The sequence below is a fragment of the Pezoporus flaviventris genome, unplaced genomic scaffold, assembly GCF_033815535.1.
Source record: "Pezoporus flaviventris isolate CSIRO_AGI_PZ_B2104156 unplaced genomic scaffold, CSIRO_AGI_Pfla_v1 ptg000054l, whole genome shotgun sequence".
NCBI classification, from domain to species: Eukaryota; Metazoa; Chordata; class Aves; order Psittaciformes; family Psittacidae; genus Pezoporus; species Pezoporus flaviventris.
Window position 1 is genome coordinate 726556 of NW_026892602.1, and position 14054 is coordinate 740609.

At 44.3% G+C, this 14054-nt stretch overlaps 2 protein-coding genes across 2 annotated transcripts in view; both read right to left on the reverse strand.

Annotated features, from left to right (window-relative positions):
- Nucleotides 1–5157, reverse strand: part of PDPR (pyruvate dehydrogenase phosphatase regulatory subunit) — a 28364-nt gene extending 23207 nt beyond the window's left edge. Inside the window, exons 1-3 of the mRNA XM_061468920.1 lie at nt 5081–5157; nt 3996–4295; nt 904–1037 (exon numbers count right to left, since the gene is read on the reverse strand). Of these exons, the coding sequence (XP_061324904.1) occupies nt 904–1037; nt 3996–4222 (361 nt within the window). The 5' untranslated portion in view covers nt 4223–4295; nt 5081–5157. The remainder of the gene's footprint in view (nt 1–903; nt 1038–3995; nt 4296–5080) is intronic.
- Nucleotides 5158–5285: 128 nt separating this feature from the next.
- The window catches only part of GLG1 (golgi glycoprotein 1), a 96254-nt gene continuing 87485 nt past the window's right edge, over nt 5286–14054 (reverse strand). Inside the window, exons 23-26 of the mRNA XM_061468924.1 lie at nt 13879–13986; nt 13133–13253; nt 11102–11208; nt 5286–10638 (exon numbers count right to left, since the gene is read on the reverse strand). Of these exons, the coding sequence (XP_061324908.1) occupies nt 10471–10638; nt 11102–11208; nt 13133–13253; nt 13879–13986 (504 nt within the window). The 3' untranslated portion in view covers nt 5286–10470. The remainder of the gene's footprint in view (nt 10639–11101; nt 11209–13132; nt 13254–13878; nt 13987–14054) is intronic.

The following is a 14054-nucleotide window of genomic DNA, read 5'->3' on the forward strand; positions in this document are numbered from 1 at the left end:
ATTACATTTACTCATGTTATTAAAAAATCCTAAACTTCACACATGGTATCTATTAAAAGAGAGAGATGTTACTGGCAAAAATGTGATGTAGTAACTACTCAGAAGAGTAAATCCTTGACAACTGAACACTGACACTTTGTGATCCCACCACAAGCAAAAGAATCATAAGATGGTCTGGGTTGGAAGGGATCTTAAAGCTCATTCAGTTCCACCCCCCTGCCAGGGGCAGGGACACTTTCCTCTAGAGCAGGTTGCTCCAAGCTGTGTCCAACCTGGCCAGGGATGGGGTAGCCACAGCTTCTGGGCAACCTGACAGATTAATACTAAACTTAATTAGAGGCACAGTTATTAACCTTTGTCAAGTCTGACATATATCAGAAGTCCTTGTCAGCAGAAAATGTTCAGTGACCAAATTCTTCCTATGAGATACATGCCTGAACATTTTGGAGTGAAAGGGAGAATTTCCTTATTCTCTTACTCTTCTTTCACACACCTGCTTTCTCCTTATTTTTAGAGTGAGAGGGGAGTAAGACACCCTGCTTTAGTGCTTCCATTAACCACCTTCTCTTTTTGAGAAGTGAACTGGTGTAGAAAATGGACCATTTGCTCCTGTCACTGCAATATACTTTTCAGCATCCTTGTGAAAATTCACGTACACTTGCCAAGCTACAGGCAACAAAAGAACTGACAGTGTTTGTGGGATGCCTGCCTTCCACCCGTCCAACACCCTTCTTCCCACTCTTCTGATTAATGACATCCTTTCACATCTGATTCAGTCCAAATATATCGGTTTTGAACAGGAACCAACAAACCTTTAAGACCCTTTAGAACTACGTTTGTATTTCAGCATCAATACCTTGATTCTGTTTCCCAAAGATCACCCAAGAATCACTCTTTCAGTACCTGTTTGTACTCCTGTCTCTTGTTCCAGCTGCTGGTAGAGCTTGTTTGAATAGTGTGCCATCTTCAGCTCGATCGATGCCTGTCTGGCTGTGCTCACAATGCCAGCACAGAAGCGAGTGGTACCAGCAGCTAACCTGCGAGAGAAGTTGCATAGAAGGCCTCAGCTGGCTGGCAGGCAGAGAGCTGAGACCCCCTCCACCCTGCTGCTCCAGCAGCTCTGCTGACAGCACAGACCAGATAGCAAGCTCGCCCCCAGACACATCAGACCAAAGGCTGTAAGTTGGAAGATGGAGGGATAACACAGCCTCTAGGATTCCTTTAGTCCACTTCTGAAAATGCATTGTTTTCCAAAAACGTTTCTCTTTAACTAGTCCTAAACTCTGGAAGTTTTCAAAGAATCACAGATTCCTAGACCAGACTGTCACCCATGTGGGGATCTACACAGTTTCTCACCATGTCTCAACCCTTCCAGTGACTGGGAGGAGTCACTGGGAAGCTTTGCCAACTATTTTAAACACTGTCCAGATGGGAAAATCAAAGTGAATTTCCAGGAGTATTTTGAAGTTGAGCAAAGACTGAGGTCTGCAAATCCCAGACTGGTTTAGGTTGGAAGGGACCTTAAACCTCATCCAGTTCCAACCCCCCTGCCACGGGCAGGGACACCTTCCACTAGACCAGGTTGCTCCAAGCCCTGTCCAAGCTGGCCTTGAACACTGCCAGGGACAGGGCAGCCACAGCTTCTCAGGGCAACCTGTTCCGTACGTTTCATACCTTTGTTTCACCTGGGGTCAGCAGTCTGCTCACACACCATGTTATCACAGTTTACTGCTGTGGACTCTCCCTTCACTCCTAAACAATGTTGCTTTAGATTTAAAAGAAACTTTTAAAGCATTGATGATGAGTAATGATGATAAAGTAAGATGAGTCAGTGACCAGAACCCTGCAGCACTGCAATATGCACATATGCAGCAAAAATACTGGCAGCATGTTGCTGCTATGAGTCCTAACTGATGACTGCTGGATTGCATCAAGCAATTATTATTAAATACTACCTTATGCTGAAGTCGACCTGCCTACCTGATTCTTTGTTTCTCCAAAGCAGGACTCCCCTCAAACAAAAATTAATTTGGATTTGTGTCTTCCATCTTTGCCATTTACAGTAAGAACAAGTCCCTCTCACTGTGTAGTAACTGCCAGACAGGTATACCTATTTCTTACCCCTTTTTAAACTGTCCCTTAAACCACTGTCCATCCACCTACTGGTGAAGGGCTGCTGTAAAGACAGAAACCTATCAAAAACTCCCTGCAGCAGAGGCAGGGGAAAATAAAACAGCATCTCCCTTGCAACCTCCTTCCACAATACTTCAGGTCACCTTTCCTGCTGCTAAAGCAATCCTGCTGTTTTCCACTTGCCTACTAAAGCCTTTGACAAGACTGCTTTTGGCCTATGGTGTCTATACTTTCTCAGCAATTCCAACAAAGAAACAGCTAAGTAAGGTGCATCCCTACTTGGTGACAACCAAAACAGCTGAAGCAAGATTTCACCAAGCTGCGCTTCACATGAGATGCTTCTGCTAATGCAATACTATTTCTTTCCCTTGAGCATGCACATAAACTGAGCTCATATAGCATCTAACTCCATGAAGATCTGTCATGGGGTATTCAGACCCCACTACAAGCCAGTCAGGATTACATTCCATTACAAATGAAGCCTAGCACCTTATTTCACTCCAAAGGACACCGCACTTAAAGTCTCAGATCAGACTGCCCAATTTCTTCTCTTTGCAAATATAAAGAATTTGGTAGTACCTGCTTCCCAGCCACCAAAGTCAAGGAGTCACAGTTAATTATTCCTAAAGACAGAATCAGGTGGGAAGCTATAAACTAGACAGTAAATATTCGCGGCCCAGCACCTATTTAGGGTGTTAGGATCTGCTGCAATAAACACCTCTTCAAGTCTTAGCACTATCTCATACCCAAGGTCCCAAAATTTCTTAATGAAAACAATACAAATCTACCTCTGAAACAGAAATCTAAACAACAGGTAAGGGCTGTGCAGTCAGCTTTCCACAGGATCTCCACACTCTGCCACAGACTGCAGATCCAGCTCACAAAGGACAGCACAATGACTCTTACTCGGCCAGTCTGTAACTGCCTTGGCTGTTTTACAGACAGGCACAAAGTCCTGCAACAGACAAACTAGATAACCTGAGCCTTTAGCCACACACAGCATGGTGTTCTAGTGATGTCTGCTTATAACCCCCCCACATCCCCCACAATTTCTTGTGAGCTTTGCTGGCAGCCTAAAACTTTGTATGTGTACTGCATCCTGTTTCTAGAGATGGTCGACAGGGGCTAGGTGATTTACACAGAGTTTTAGTTCTCCTAAAATGGTCCACCTTTGCCAGCTGCAGTGTGTTTTACATTACCTGCAAATGTGCCAGAGCAGATGGATATCTCCCAAAGGAACTGTCCATGGAAAACATATGCCAGGGCAGAGTTCTCCTGATAGGAACCACATCCCATGGAGGACCTGTGCTGGAGGCCAACATGATCATACCCCACCCGTCACCCCCCGCACTTCTTAGGCTGGACAAAAGACCCTGAAGTGCAGGAGCGAAGTTGAGCATGGGATAGGAGAAGTGGCGTTTTAATCTTTGGTTTGTTTCTCACAACCTGAATCTATTTTAACAGGCATGAAATAAAGTAATTATTTAATTACTTTAAGCTGATTCTCCCTAAGGCAAGTCTGTTCTGCCCACAGCAGAAGGGTAAGATATTTCTATGTCTTTATCTTGATCCATGAGCTTTCTCAGCCTGCTTTCTCCCCTATCTTGCTAGGAGGCAAAGTGGCTGTGTGGGAATCTTGCCCTTCACAAAAGCTAACCCAATGCAACCGCACAGGGGATACGCTTCACCTCGCAAGTATGCCTAGTGCTTTGGAACAAGCAGTAAAGTGTAGTTACCAACATTCAATGTAATTTTATTCCTCGGTTCCAAGTCCAGATGAAGAGGTAAAAATAACACATTGCAGCTAATGCTGGTATGCATGGAAGTCCTGTGTCTTGAGTTTTGTTACCAGAAATCCTTACCTGCCCTGCTCAAGTAAGACTATGTCCTTCCAACCCATCTTGGAAAGGTGATATGCCACGGAGGTGCCCATGATTCCACCACCACAGATGACAACCTGCGCCTGCGCTGGCAAGGCAACCGGGTGAGGTTCTGCTGTACTTGAGGTGCTTTGCCGGGCGCAGGTCATTCTTCCCCATTTTGGGTTAGCCATCCTCCAATGGATATCTGATAGCAACCGGAGAAACATCCTGGCAGCTGTTTCCCAGTTTTCTTGAAGCACTGCCTAGATATGTCCAGACATTAGCTCAGGACCACTCCTTCTAGAAGGAAAAAGATGAGAATCACATTATCACTTCTCTTATTATATACAAGGCTGGCAGCAGAAAACATCACATGGCGCACCCAGTAAAACATGGGAATGCTGGTAAGTAAACAAACAGAAGAGCAGTTAGTCAGTCCTGAAACAATAGCATTGCTATTAAGGTTTCAACTTAGACTGCATAATGGGTACAGAGCATTATACCTCTGTTTCTGACATCTGCATATCTCAACAATGAGCAAAGAACCAGATGAAAACAGGAAAATAATGTTGAGGCAGCTGTCACCCCAACAACAGGTAGAGCAGTGCAAGCCAGCAGGCACAGAACATGCTCTGAACCCTTTTATAAGGGTAACAGGGCGCCAGCAAGCTTTGTTATTAACGTCGTCAGGCCTTTACCTCAGGCAGGACACAGGGTCCGGTCACAGTAAGCACAGCGAGGAGCAGCAGAGGCTTTCTCCGACACCGAGAGCTCGCCCCCTACACCTCCCAGGGCCGCTGACCGCGGTACCACCACCGAGCTCTCAGCCCATGTCCCTAACACCGTGCTGCAGGTTGGTGCCTCCTCACGGACCCATGTGGGTAGGACGGCACAGCCGCGCTGCCCGCCCTGACCCTCACGGCAACGATTCCCAGGACGGGAAGGGGGGTGCTCGGCCTGCTCTCCTGCGCCGCATTCCCGGCCCCGCGGCAGGCTGGAGGAAGTGGAGGAGGAGGAGGAGGAGGAAGAGGAGAAGGAGGAAGAGGAGCGGGGCCGGGGGAACGGCGGAGGCCGCGCCGGCTCACCTGAAGCAGCGGTGGGGGGAAAGACGCACTGACCTTCCGCGCTTTACGGCCACCAGCCGCGGCGCGACAACCCGCCCCTGCGCGCCCCGTCACCAGCCCCGGGGAGGGGGGCGGAGCCCGAGGAGGGAGGGAGGGGACGTGGCTGAGCGAGGCCCCGCCCCCGGGAGGCGCGCGCGCCCTCAGGAGTAAACGACAAACAAGTAAAAAACCTGCAGACGCTTTTTATTAAATTCTCCTGTTTCATCTGTACAGAAAACAAACAAAAGGAACGCACATTATTATTATTATTATGTTCAGAATCTCGGTAACGTCTCAAAATTACACAGCATGGACATGTAAAAAAAACAAAAAAAAAAACAATGAAAACCAAACCCAAAACAACCCGAAAGGAGTGGCTGGGATTTATACACACCGAGGGGAAACAAGGTACAGAAAAGGTCTCGTTAATATCACATATGAAAATCATAATCATAATTAAGAAAGAGACTAAGTTCAAACAGCTTCTGCTGTACAACAGGAATCCCCACTGCGTCTGGTTTGGTTTCCCATAAATCCTGGCTCCCAGCTCTCTGGGATGCTGCCGAGCCCAACACAAGTGTTATTCCCAGCCTCTGATCACCTCAGCATGAGCATCTCTTTGCCCTAGCTCAGTATTCCCCAAGGCAAGAGCTACACCAGCGCTCCAAATCACTAAACACAGGGAGGCGGTGAGGTGGGATTTGGGAGATGCCAGGAAGGGATCTTTTGCTTTCGGTCAGCTATGGAATGAAATTGGAGTGTTGTGGAAGGAGAAAACAGCCATCTGCCCCTGGCCAGCAAGTGGCAACACATTATTCCCACTTCCTGCCCCACACCGGTGGCACTCGATGGGTGGACGCCGGATCCCACCAGCACAGGAGGAGCAGCGGTGCCAGCTCAACTCTCTCCTGATCAGGTGTGATTCGGATCCCCTCTGTCCACCCAAGCCGGGGAAGCGAGGCTGGTCTGGCCCCTGAGCAGAGAGACTGCCTTAAATGTACCTGGGAGCTGCCCTGAAGGTCGGAAGCCCCACAGGTAAGTACACACTCTCACTAAAGCTGTTTTGAGCCTTCAGAGACGTGTTTTAAACAGGGACACAAGTGCTAGATGAAATGTTCTGGTTCTGTACCACTCATGCACTCAAAAAACACTTCAAAATTACCTTTTTCTGTCAAAAAAGCCCAAAACTGATAAAGTAAAAAAAAAAAAAAAGTAGTACTACAATCTCCTTTCAACTAAATAATAAAGTTGGATTTTAACAGAAGTCGCCATCCAACTTGGGACATAATTCTTTTACAGCGTGATGGGACTCACGTGTCGCATTTCTTCCCTCCATGCCCACCCAGAGCCAGTTCTGTACTTGAGACATTCACTCCTTTCCATTATTTTTAACATAATGCACTTACTGTGGATTCTATCTGAGCAAGGCTGATTATGTTCCCATGGATTCAAGTGTATGGTTCTGGGGGAAAAGCTTAAATTTTGTTACAGAATCACTTGAGCTTCATTAGGGTTTTTCACAGCCCTTGGCAGTGATGCAGACACATGTGCTCAACTCAACTGGCCTGACAGCACCCGAAGGGCAGGAAAAACATTCCTGATGAGTTACACTCCAGCAGTGAGAAACAAGGCAAGACAATCTCGAGTTGCAGCTCAGCAAAAGGACTCGATTAGACCCACTAGGTAAACAATAAATAAGCTTATTAAAGGTCAACAACAATGAATACTAATTTGCTAGCAGGAGTGGAGGAACGAGGTGCACATCTACTTGAAGGTGCCCATGCTCATTGAAGGGGGGTTGAATTAGATGAGCTTTGAAGGTCCCTTCCAACACAGACTATTCTATGATCATGCACAGTCCCTTCACACACGCCATCATGTAGAAAACAGAACCTGTTAACCCTTGCAGCAGCAGAAGGGGAACAGAGAGCTGTACACCTTGCTAGATCCCAGTCATCCAGTCTTACCAACCAACATCACTACCATCCAGGATAAACTTTCCAAAAGAAGGTTTTGTGATGACAAGAGTTAAAAAAACCTAAACCAAGCACCTCCTGAACTGCACTCTGTGGAAGGCAGCCTCCACCAAAAGAAAGAGGTACCCTAGCTTTTGCCACACCAACACTCTTCCTTTGGTGGATCACAGCTATTTCTAGCACTCCCAATTAGATTTGAGAAGTTAAATAGGCTTCCTCAAGGTCAAGGCAACAGCAGTGTTTCTTACAGCTATTTCTTTCCCTGCCATGGAAAACTGATAACTGCAGGTGAGATGCTGTGTTGGGAACAGCACCAGCAGGTTATTTTTGTAAGTGTAGGTTTCTGTGCTTTTGAGACCTCCAGATTTTTAGATCTGGAAGGAGCATGATGTTTCAAGACTGGAACTGGTAGATTTCTAGTCACAAAAAAAGCAAATCTGGTCATAAGCAGTGGCAGGAGGCCCCGTATTAAAATGTGAGGAGGTTAATAGTGCTCATGGGCCCTCTGCCAGTGTCGCACCTTTAGAAGGTGGGTCTGTGCACTTACAGTGGACATCAAGGGAACTGTGCAGAAATTGATTCTGTATTCTACCTTTGCTTCAGAGGGCCTCCAGACACACACCTACAGCACCATCCCAGAGTGTCTGCACTGAAACTGTATTCCCAGGTGAGCCTGCTGATACAGACAGGAACACTATCAAACACAGACCAATGCTGTAGACTACAGACGCCAAACACAGCACTCCAGGTACCCTCATCTTAACCTTCTCCAAATTAAAATACACAGAAAAAAAACCCCACCCAGCAAGCCTTATATCTGAAAGTAAAGAAAGTCACCTTTGGAGCTAAACAGAGTTTACATTCAGAACTACGGCTACAAACCTACGATTTTCACTGCAATGTCTTTTGGAATTTAGTGAAAGATGCTATTTCTAGACAGTAAGCCATCTAATTAGACTTTTCAAGCTAATCAAGTTACAATATGCCTTTTCAAAGAGTCACAACAGTTTAAAAAAAAGCCCTCTGACAGCAACTTCATTATGCCTGACACTTCAAAAAGCAGGGCTTGTGCTAAGCAAGCAAGGACACAGATCCTGCTTCCCTTGCCAGCAGCTCTGTGAACACACTCATCTCTACAGCAGAAATTCCAGCACTCTGTCAAGTGACACAATACACACCTACAGATGCCTAACTAACCTCTGTGTTAGACACCTGTGCTGCCGAGATACAATCAACCATCCCTCCCCTCTGCTCCATTTCACATTGACAGAGGGCAGTTAAGCTGTTAGGAAAAGGGGTGAGAAGAAAAATTCAGGTTTAATTTTGTTCTACCTAACTGCCTAACCACAATCCTACCACTCACTAATTCTCCACTGAACTTTCATAGCTCAGACTTTCACTACTGGTTGCCTTGTGTTCATAATACTTTGATATAAAGCCAGAAGTGTTTGTGAAAGACCCACTGGCATAGTAAGTCTAAAATCATATCACTAATAGTTCGCTGTCCATTCATGGAGTGGGATGAAGGTACATACACAAAAAGCTTCAGTTGCAGCAAAAGCTCACAGTATTTTGTATTTGCCATTCTGTACATGCAGCATCATCAGAATCAGCTGGTCCACACTCCAGAGTGTCTCAAACCACCTTCACAGTTCTTCTAGAGAACATTGTGGAGAGCTGGAAATGTCAGGTCTTACCTAGCAGGACACTATGCAGGAAGAAAAAGTCATGGTTTGAGCATCAGCCCAGGTTGGACAGTTCCAGGCACACAATTTTTACCGCAGCACACGCACATGAGCACATCTAAAAGGCGAATAAAGTATCTCCTACTGTACACGTGGACTCTCGTGCAGTCACCTCTCAACTCCTCCAACACAATGTTTCAGCCAAAGCCAGTGCCTTATGACTTCCGTGCCCCCTTGTACTTAAGGAAGAAAGGTGATGGTAAGAATAGGCCACAACTACTGGTGCAGCTTTTCTAAAACATCTTCCATGGACTCAGGTGTGAGTATCAGGTCCTGGAAGAGTAACTACACACAGAATGAGTGCACACATTGATGATAACAATGTGAAAGCTACTTCCCTTAAAGATCCAGATGTTTCTATACTTCCATACGACACTATCTTCCTCCCATCCACTCCTCCTTGGCCTTCTGGACCAGCACTTGTGTCCTACATTCCACGAAAGGCCAGTTGCCATCACTATCAGTTGTAATTGTGAAAATAAAAATCACTCTTCAGTGCTATCGTTCAAAGCATGATGACCCAGACAGGCAAGTTAACAAATCACTGCACTATTCCATAAGTAACCATCTCACAGAGAGAGCAGGTTGAGTGTTCAGTCACTTTCTCCATGACTGTCTGAGCACTGTATTTATTACCTGCATGTCAACATCTATAGTGTGTTAATGTGGAAAGGTAAGAGCTTAGCAGCAGCAAGATAAAATAAAAGGAGTGTTAGAATTTTACTGCACCATTGCTAATAAAAAAGTTGACCAAGTGGTACTGATCGTGGCACTTAATACCCACTGACAGCAGCCGTGTACACTCCTGACAGGCTCTACATGCCACATGTCTACACTGCGTCTTTAATCTACTGAAATACAAGTTGTACAGCTCATGTGAGTATCTGGTCCTGGTCAGTATTTTATTCTATCTTGCAAGTGTGGCAGGGAAAGAAAAGGAGGACATCTTTTCAGAAAAAAAATAAAAATCCACAGTCACAAAAGCAAGATATTCACTAGAAGGTGACACCACTGACTGGTGTCCTTAGATTGTCCAGGACTATGCTCTGAAGATGCTTTAAGTAAGATGAGCAAGATGTCTGAAACAAGGCCAACTGTGGTATAAGATGCAATTTACCCTTTAATTTCCTGCCTCAACTTTACCCAGCCACAGAGGATGACTAGATTTCAGTAAGAACCATTACCTAAATCATACAGTCAATGTGCAGATATATGTCTTTCTTTAAAAACCGACTTAAAAATGAGCTGCAGGTCATATCAGTCTGATTTGGAGAGTGAAGGCAGTTCCAACAGTACAGTAGAGACTTGTCTACAGGCAGGTAAATGAGAGTCTGCTAACAGAGGGTAACAAAAGCTGCTGCTGGCTGGGCTGCCAATGTTGCACACAAACTTTTATAGGATGAAGATGCTGTAGATGAGATCCAGGATGGGAAAACTGAGCCAACACCTGTTGCTGTTCTAATTTTTTTGATTTTTTTGTTTGTTTGTTGTTTTTGTTTTTTTGTTGTTTTTTTTGTTTTGTTTTTGTTTTTTTTTTTGTTTTGTTTTGTTTTGATTCTCCTCTCACAAGAGGGCATTGGTTGACTATACAGAGGAGGACTGTACAAAACTGGGCACTGGGCAGGCATTTCTTCAGCAGGCAATTCAGGCTCTACCTATCCTTGAGCTCTCTTGTTACCCGCTTGGTGATGCGTCCACACATCAGGCCGATGAGGAAGAGTACACAGATGCCAACTGTGATCACAGACAGTATGTAATTCTTGGACGGAGAGGTCATAACTTGCATGGCAAGGTCAGAAAAGCCTTCTGCTGGGGCAACCTGCAGGTGAAAAGGGAATAAATGAACCAAGCTGCATTTCCCATGCAACTCTTAAGCCCTGGCATTTATCAGGTTTAGTCCCTGGTGCTGTTATTGCCTACTGTCATCATCAGGCTTGGCCTGAACCACAAACAAGGAGGCCTGTAATGATTCATCTGAAGGAACTGCTGCTCAGCAGACAGATTTGTAACAGGAAGCTCTGCTGAGCCCATTATATTGCCCCAGACCATCTCTACAGGAGACCAAGCCCTGGGTGCACAAAACCCAGTTTAATTCTGTACTGTGGAGTCTGCTGAGAGAGTAACAAGCTCAGAAAAGAAGACCTGATTTCAATTTTTTTGGACCAAACTCAAATGTTAAACTTCCTTCAGGGACAAGAATTTCATTGCTATTGAAGTTTTTCCATTAACATCTTGCAACAGAAAGATCCAATGCAAAAAGAAAAGGGAGATGCAGTACACACCTTTGCAGCATAGCTCCACATTTCAATACGATCATTAAGGCGTTTCTTGCATTCAGGCTGCAACCTCACACGTTTATCTTCCAGAGCTTCCATTAAGCATGACATTTCTGTGATGCACAGAAGATGGTATTACAAAACAGAAACAGGGGCTTCAACAACATGCTACGGCAAGGCTGCTGGAAAGGGCCACTGGAAAGGGTTACACAGCTTTCTAAACAGACCAGCCAGCCCAACAGGCTGTATACAAAGTCCTGCTGTACCCTTGAAGCTAGCAGTTTCATTAAGATCCACAATTAATAGTTTTGAAATTGGTTTCAAGGTGCAAGGAACAGATTTTGAGGTGCAAGGAATTTCAACTCCCCAAAAGAAATTTCAGTACCTATCCAATTATTTACGAAGCCTTGTAAATCTGCATCTTCAATTAATTTCTTCAATTAATTACTTTAAATTCAACACCACTATCCTTTAGAGAGAACCAAAATCAAATTCAGCTCAGGAAAAATCAGTGTTATCTCCTTAGACTTCCCAGGAATTTCTTTTCATCAAGAGAATGTTTTGGAAAGGTTTCACTTCCTCAGTTTTCATACAGTCCTGTGAAAAGGAAATGGGATCACAATGCTCTGGGTGCCTACAGAGCAGCTTGGCTAACTCATAAGCTCTTTTATATGCTCATGAGACACCAGTATAAAACCTTGTATTTTATACTTAGGCTGCTTTACTTGAATAATCCCTAATTGGATGTTTGCTGCTTTTCAGTGAAGAGGTATTTTGTTCATAGAGAACAGACTGCAAACTTTTAACTCCAGACTTTTAAAATGCAACTGTCAATTCAGACACTCAGAGGCAGATCCCTCTCCCTCAGAAGCTTCACACTTCTGCTTATCTTCAGCATAAACACATCAGAAGACACATCAAAAGCAGTATGATAAAACAGGAATAAATAAAAGATATCCAGAATTTCAGAAAGGCATTCAGCAACCAGAATGAAAGATAATGATCAGGAAAATACTTGGCTGCTATTTTTAATGCCAGATAAACTCAGAAATATCGGAAAGTTCAGAATCTTTCCCCTGTTCCCCTGCTACCTTTCCTTAAACAGCCGTACACACTATCCAGACAGCTAACATAGCAGCAGGAAGAAACTGGAAGAGCTTGACCTTAAATAGGAAAAGAATGAGTTAAGAAACAAATAAATGAGGTTTCAAGAGGTCTGACCATGCTGAACTCAGTCTTGGAGGCCTTAGAACAACTGATGAAGTCTCAAAGCCTTTAGCTGCTATGCGATCTTAGAAAGCGTAGTAAGGATTACCTACCCTCTGTGATATTCAAAAGGAAAAAAATGGTATGTGTAAGCAGAGAAGGAAAAAAAAGATTAAAGGACTTCAGTTTGATTTTATTTGTCAAAATACTGAAACAAAGAAGCCAACTTTGGCCAAAGACGGACACAAAGAAAGAAGGACAAAAGGGATCAGCTAAGAAAGAATCTTGGGAAACCAAGTTGATTTGCTTCTGTAAAAGAAGCATCTTAGTTCTAGGGAAATTTCTGGGACAGTGTGATGTGACATTGTTGTAAGTAAGCTTGGGAGCTGTGTCCTGTGGGAAGGTGATACAGCGCGAGACATAACCTCACTGAAAATGGGTCCACGTATTTCAGCCCATGTGTAATAAGAGCTCATTTTCAACAGGACTTCACCAAGGAAGGATATTATAGAAGGGTTACAGATCTTGCATCACACACTACTGTCAGTAATCATACGGAACTTAAAATATACTCCTTAAATCTGCAGATAAGGCTGCAGGTTTGTATCAGGACTGAAGAAAAGGTCCCACCTTGGACACCAGGAAGGACTGCTTCTTGATACCCACCTTCTATTGGCATCTACTGCCTCTGCAGTTGTTCCACTGTATTACCCACCAAGTGGGTAAGTAATAAAGGTGGAAATATCTTGTACTTAAGATAATCCTGGCAAGAAAATACCACTTAAAGCTCCCAGGACTGAGAAGTTATACAAATAACGAATGAGCACTTACGGCGTCCTCTCCCTGGTGGAATGGCAGCACAGTGGTGCTTGATATCGAGGGCACAGGCTGTGTGGAGCACTGGGTCAACAAATATATCTGCTTTGCTTTCCTTCAGCATATTGAGCACTTCCTGTAAAGGAGGAAATTACAAGCACATCTCAAAATGGAGAGAGAACAAAACTCATACTGCTTAATGCTTCTGAAAGATACATCATCTTTTTAAATCCAGTACTGTGACAAGAAACAGTCCCTGGATGAGGCTATGAATGGGGGGGGTTTAACGGCCCGGTTTATAAGGGTTACCACAGTTATGGTCATGAAAAGACCCATTTAATCTAAAATGCAAAGTTAATATGCCAGGGTTACTTCAGGTAGAACTGAAATAAGGTGCCATAGCCATGGGGCAATTCATACAGCCCTTGATTACAGCCAGACCCTAAGCCATTTCCAGCACTTACAAAGCCTACAATGGAGACAGCAAGAGATAACAAGATTAGTAAACAAGAAACTTTGGCAGCCGTCATTAAGAGAAGATCCAAGCCTGGTATTGTCAGCACAATTTGCACTGGCAAATTTTAAATCGAATTGAATCACTGTAGGCCAAAACTGAGACATTTAAGGGAATTTGCAGAGCTCTGGCTTCATACTAGCTGAAACATTGCATGGGCTGTGATCTGGAAAAAAACAACAACAAAAAAAAACTCACAGATTTCTGCAGGGATAGGATGACTTTTAGAGCAATTTATTTCCCTTACCTTCTTGCACATTTCAGTTTTTATTTTCAGCAGATTCACTTTCAGGCATTCTTCCACCTGCCCAGTCTGCTCCTGAGCCGCTGCTTCTTCCGCACACAAACTGGAAATCTATTTTGAAGCAGGTATTTTAACATAAATAGCTAACAACAATCATTCTTCCCTTTAGCACATTTATA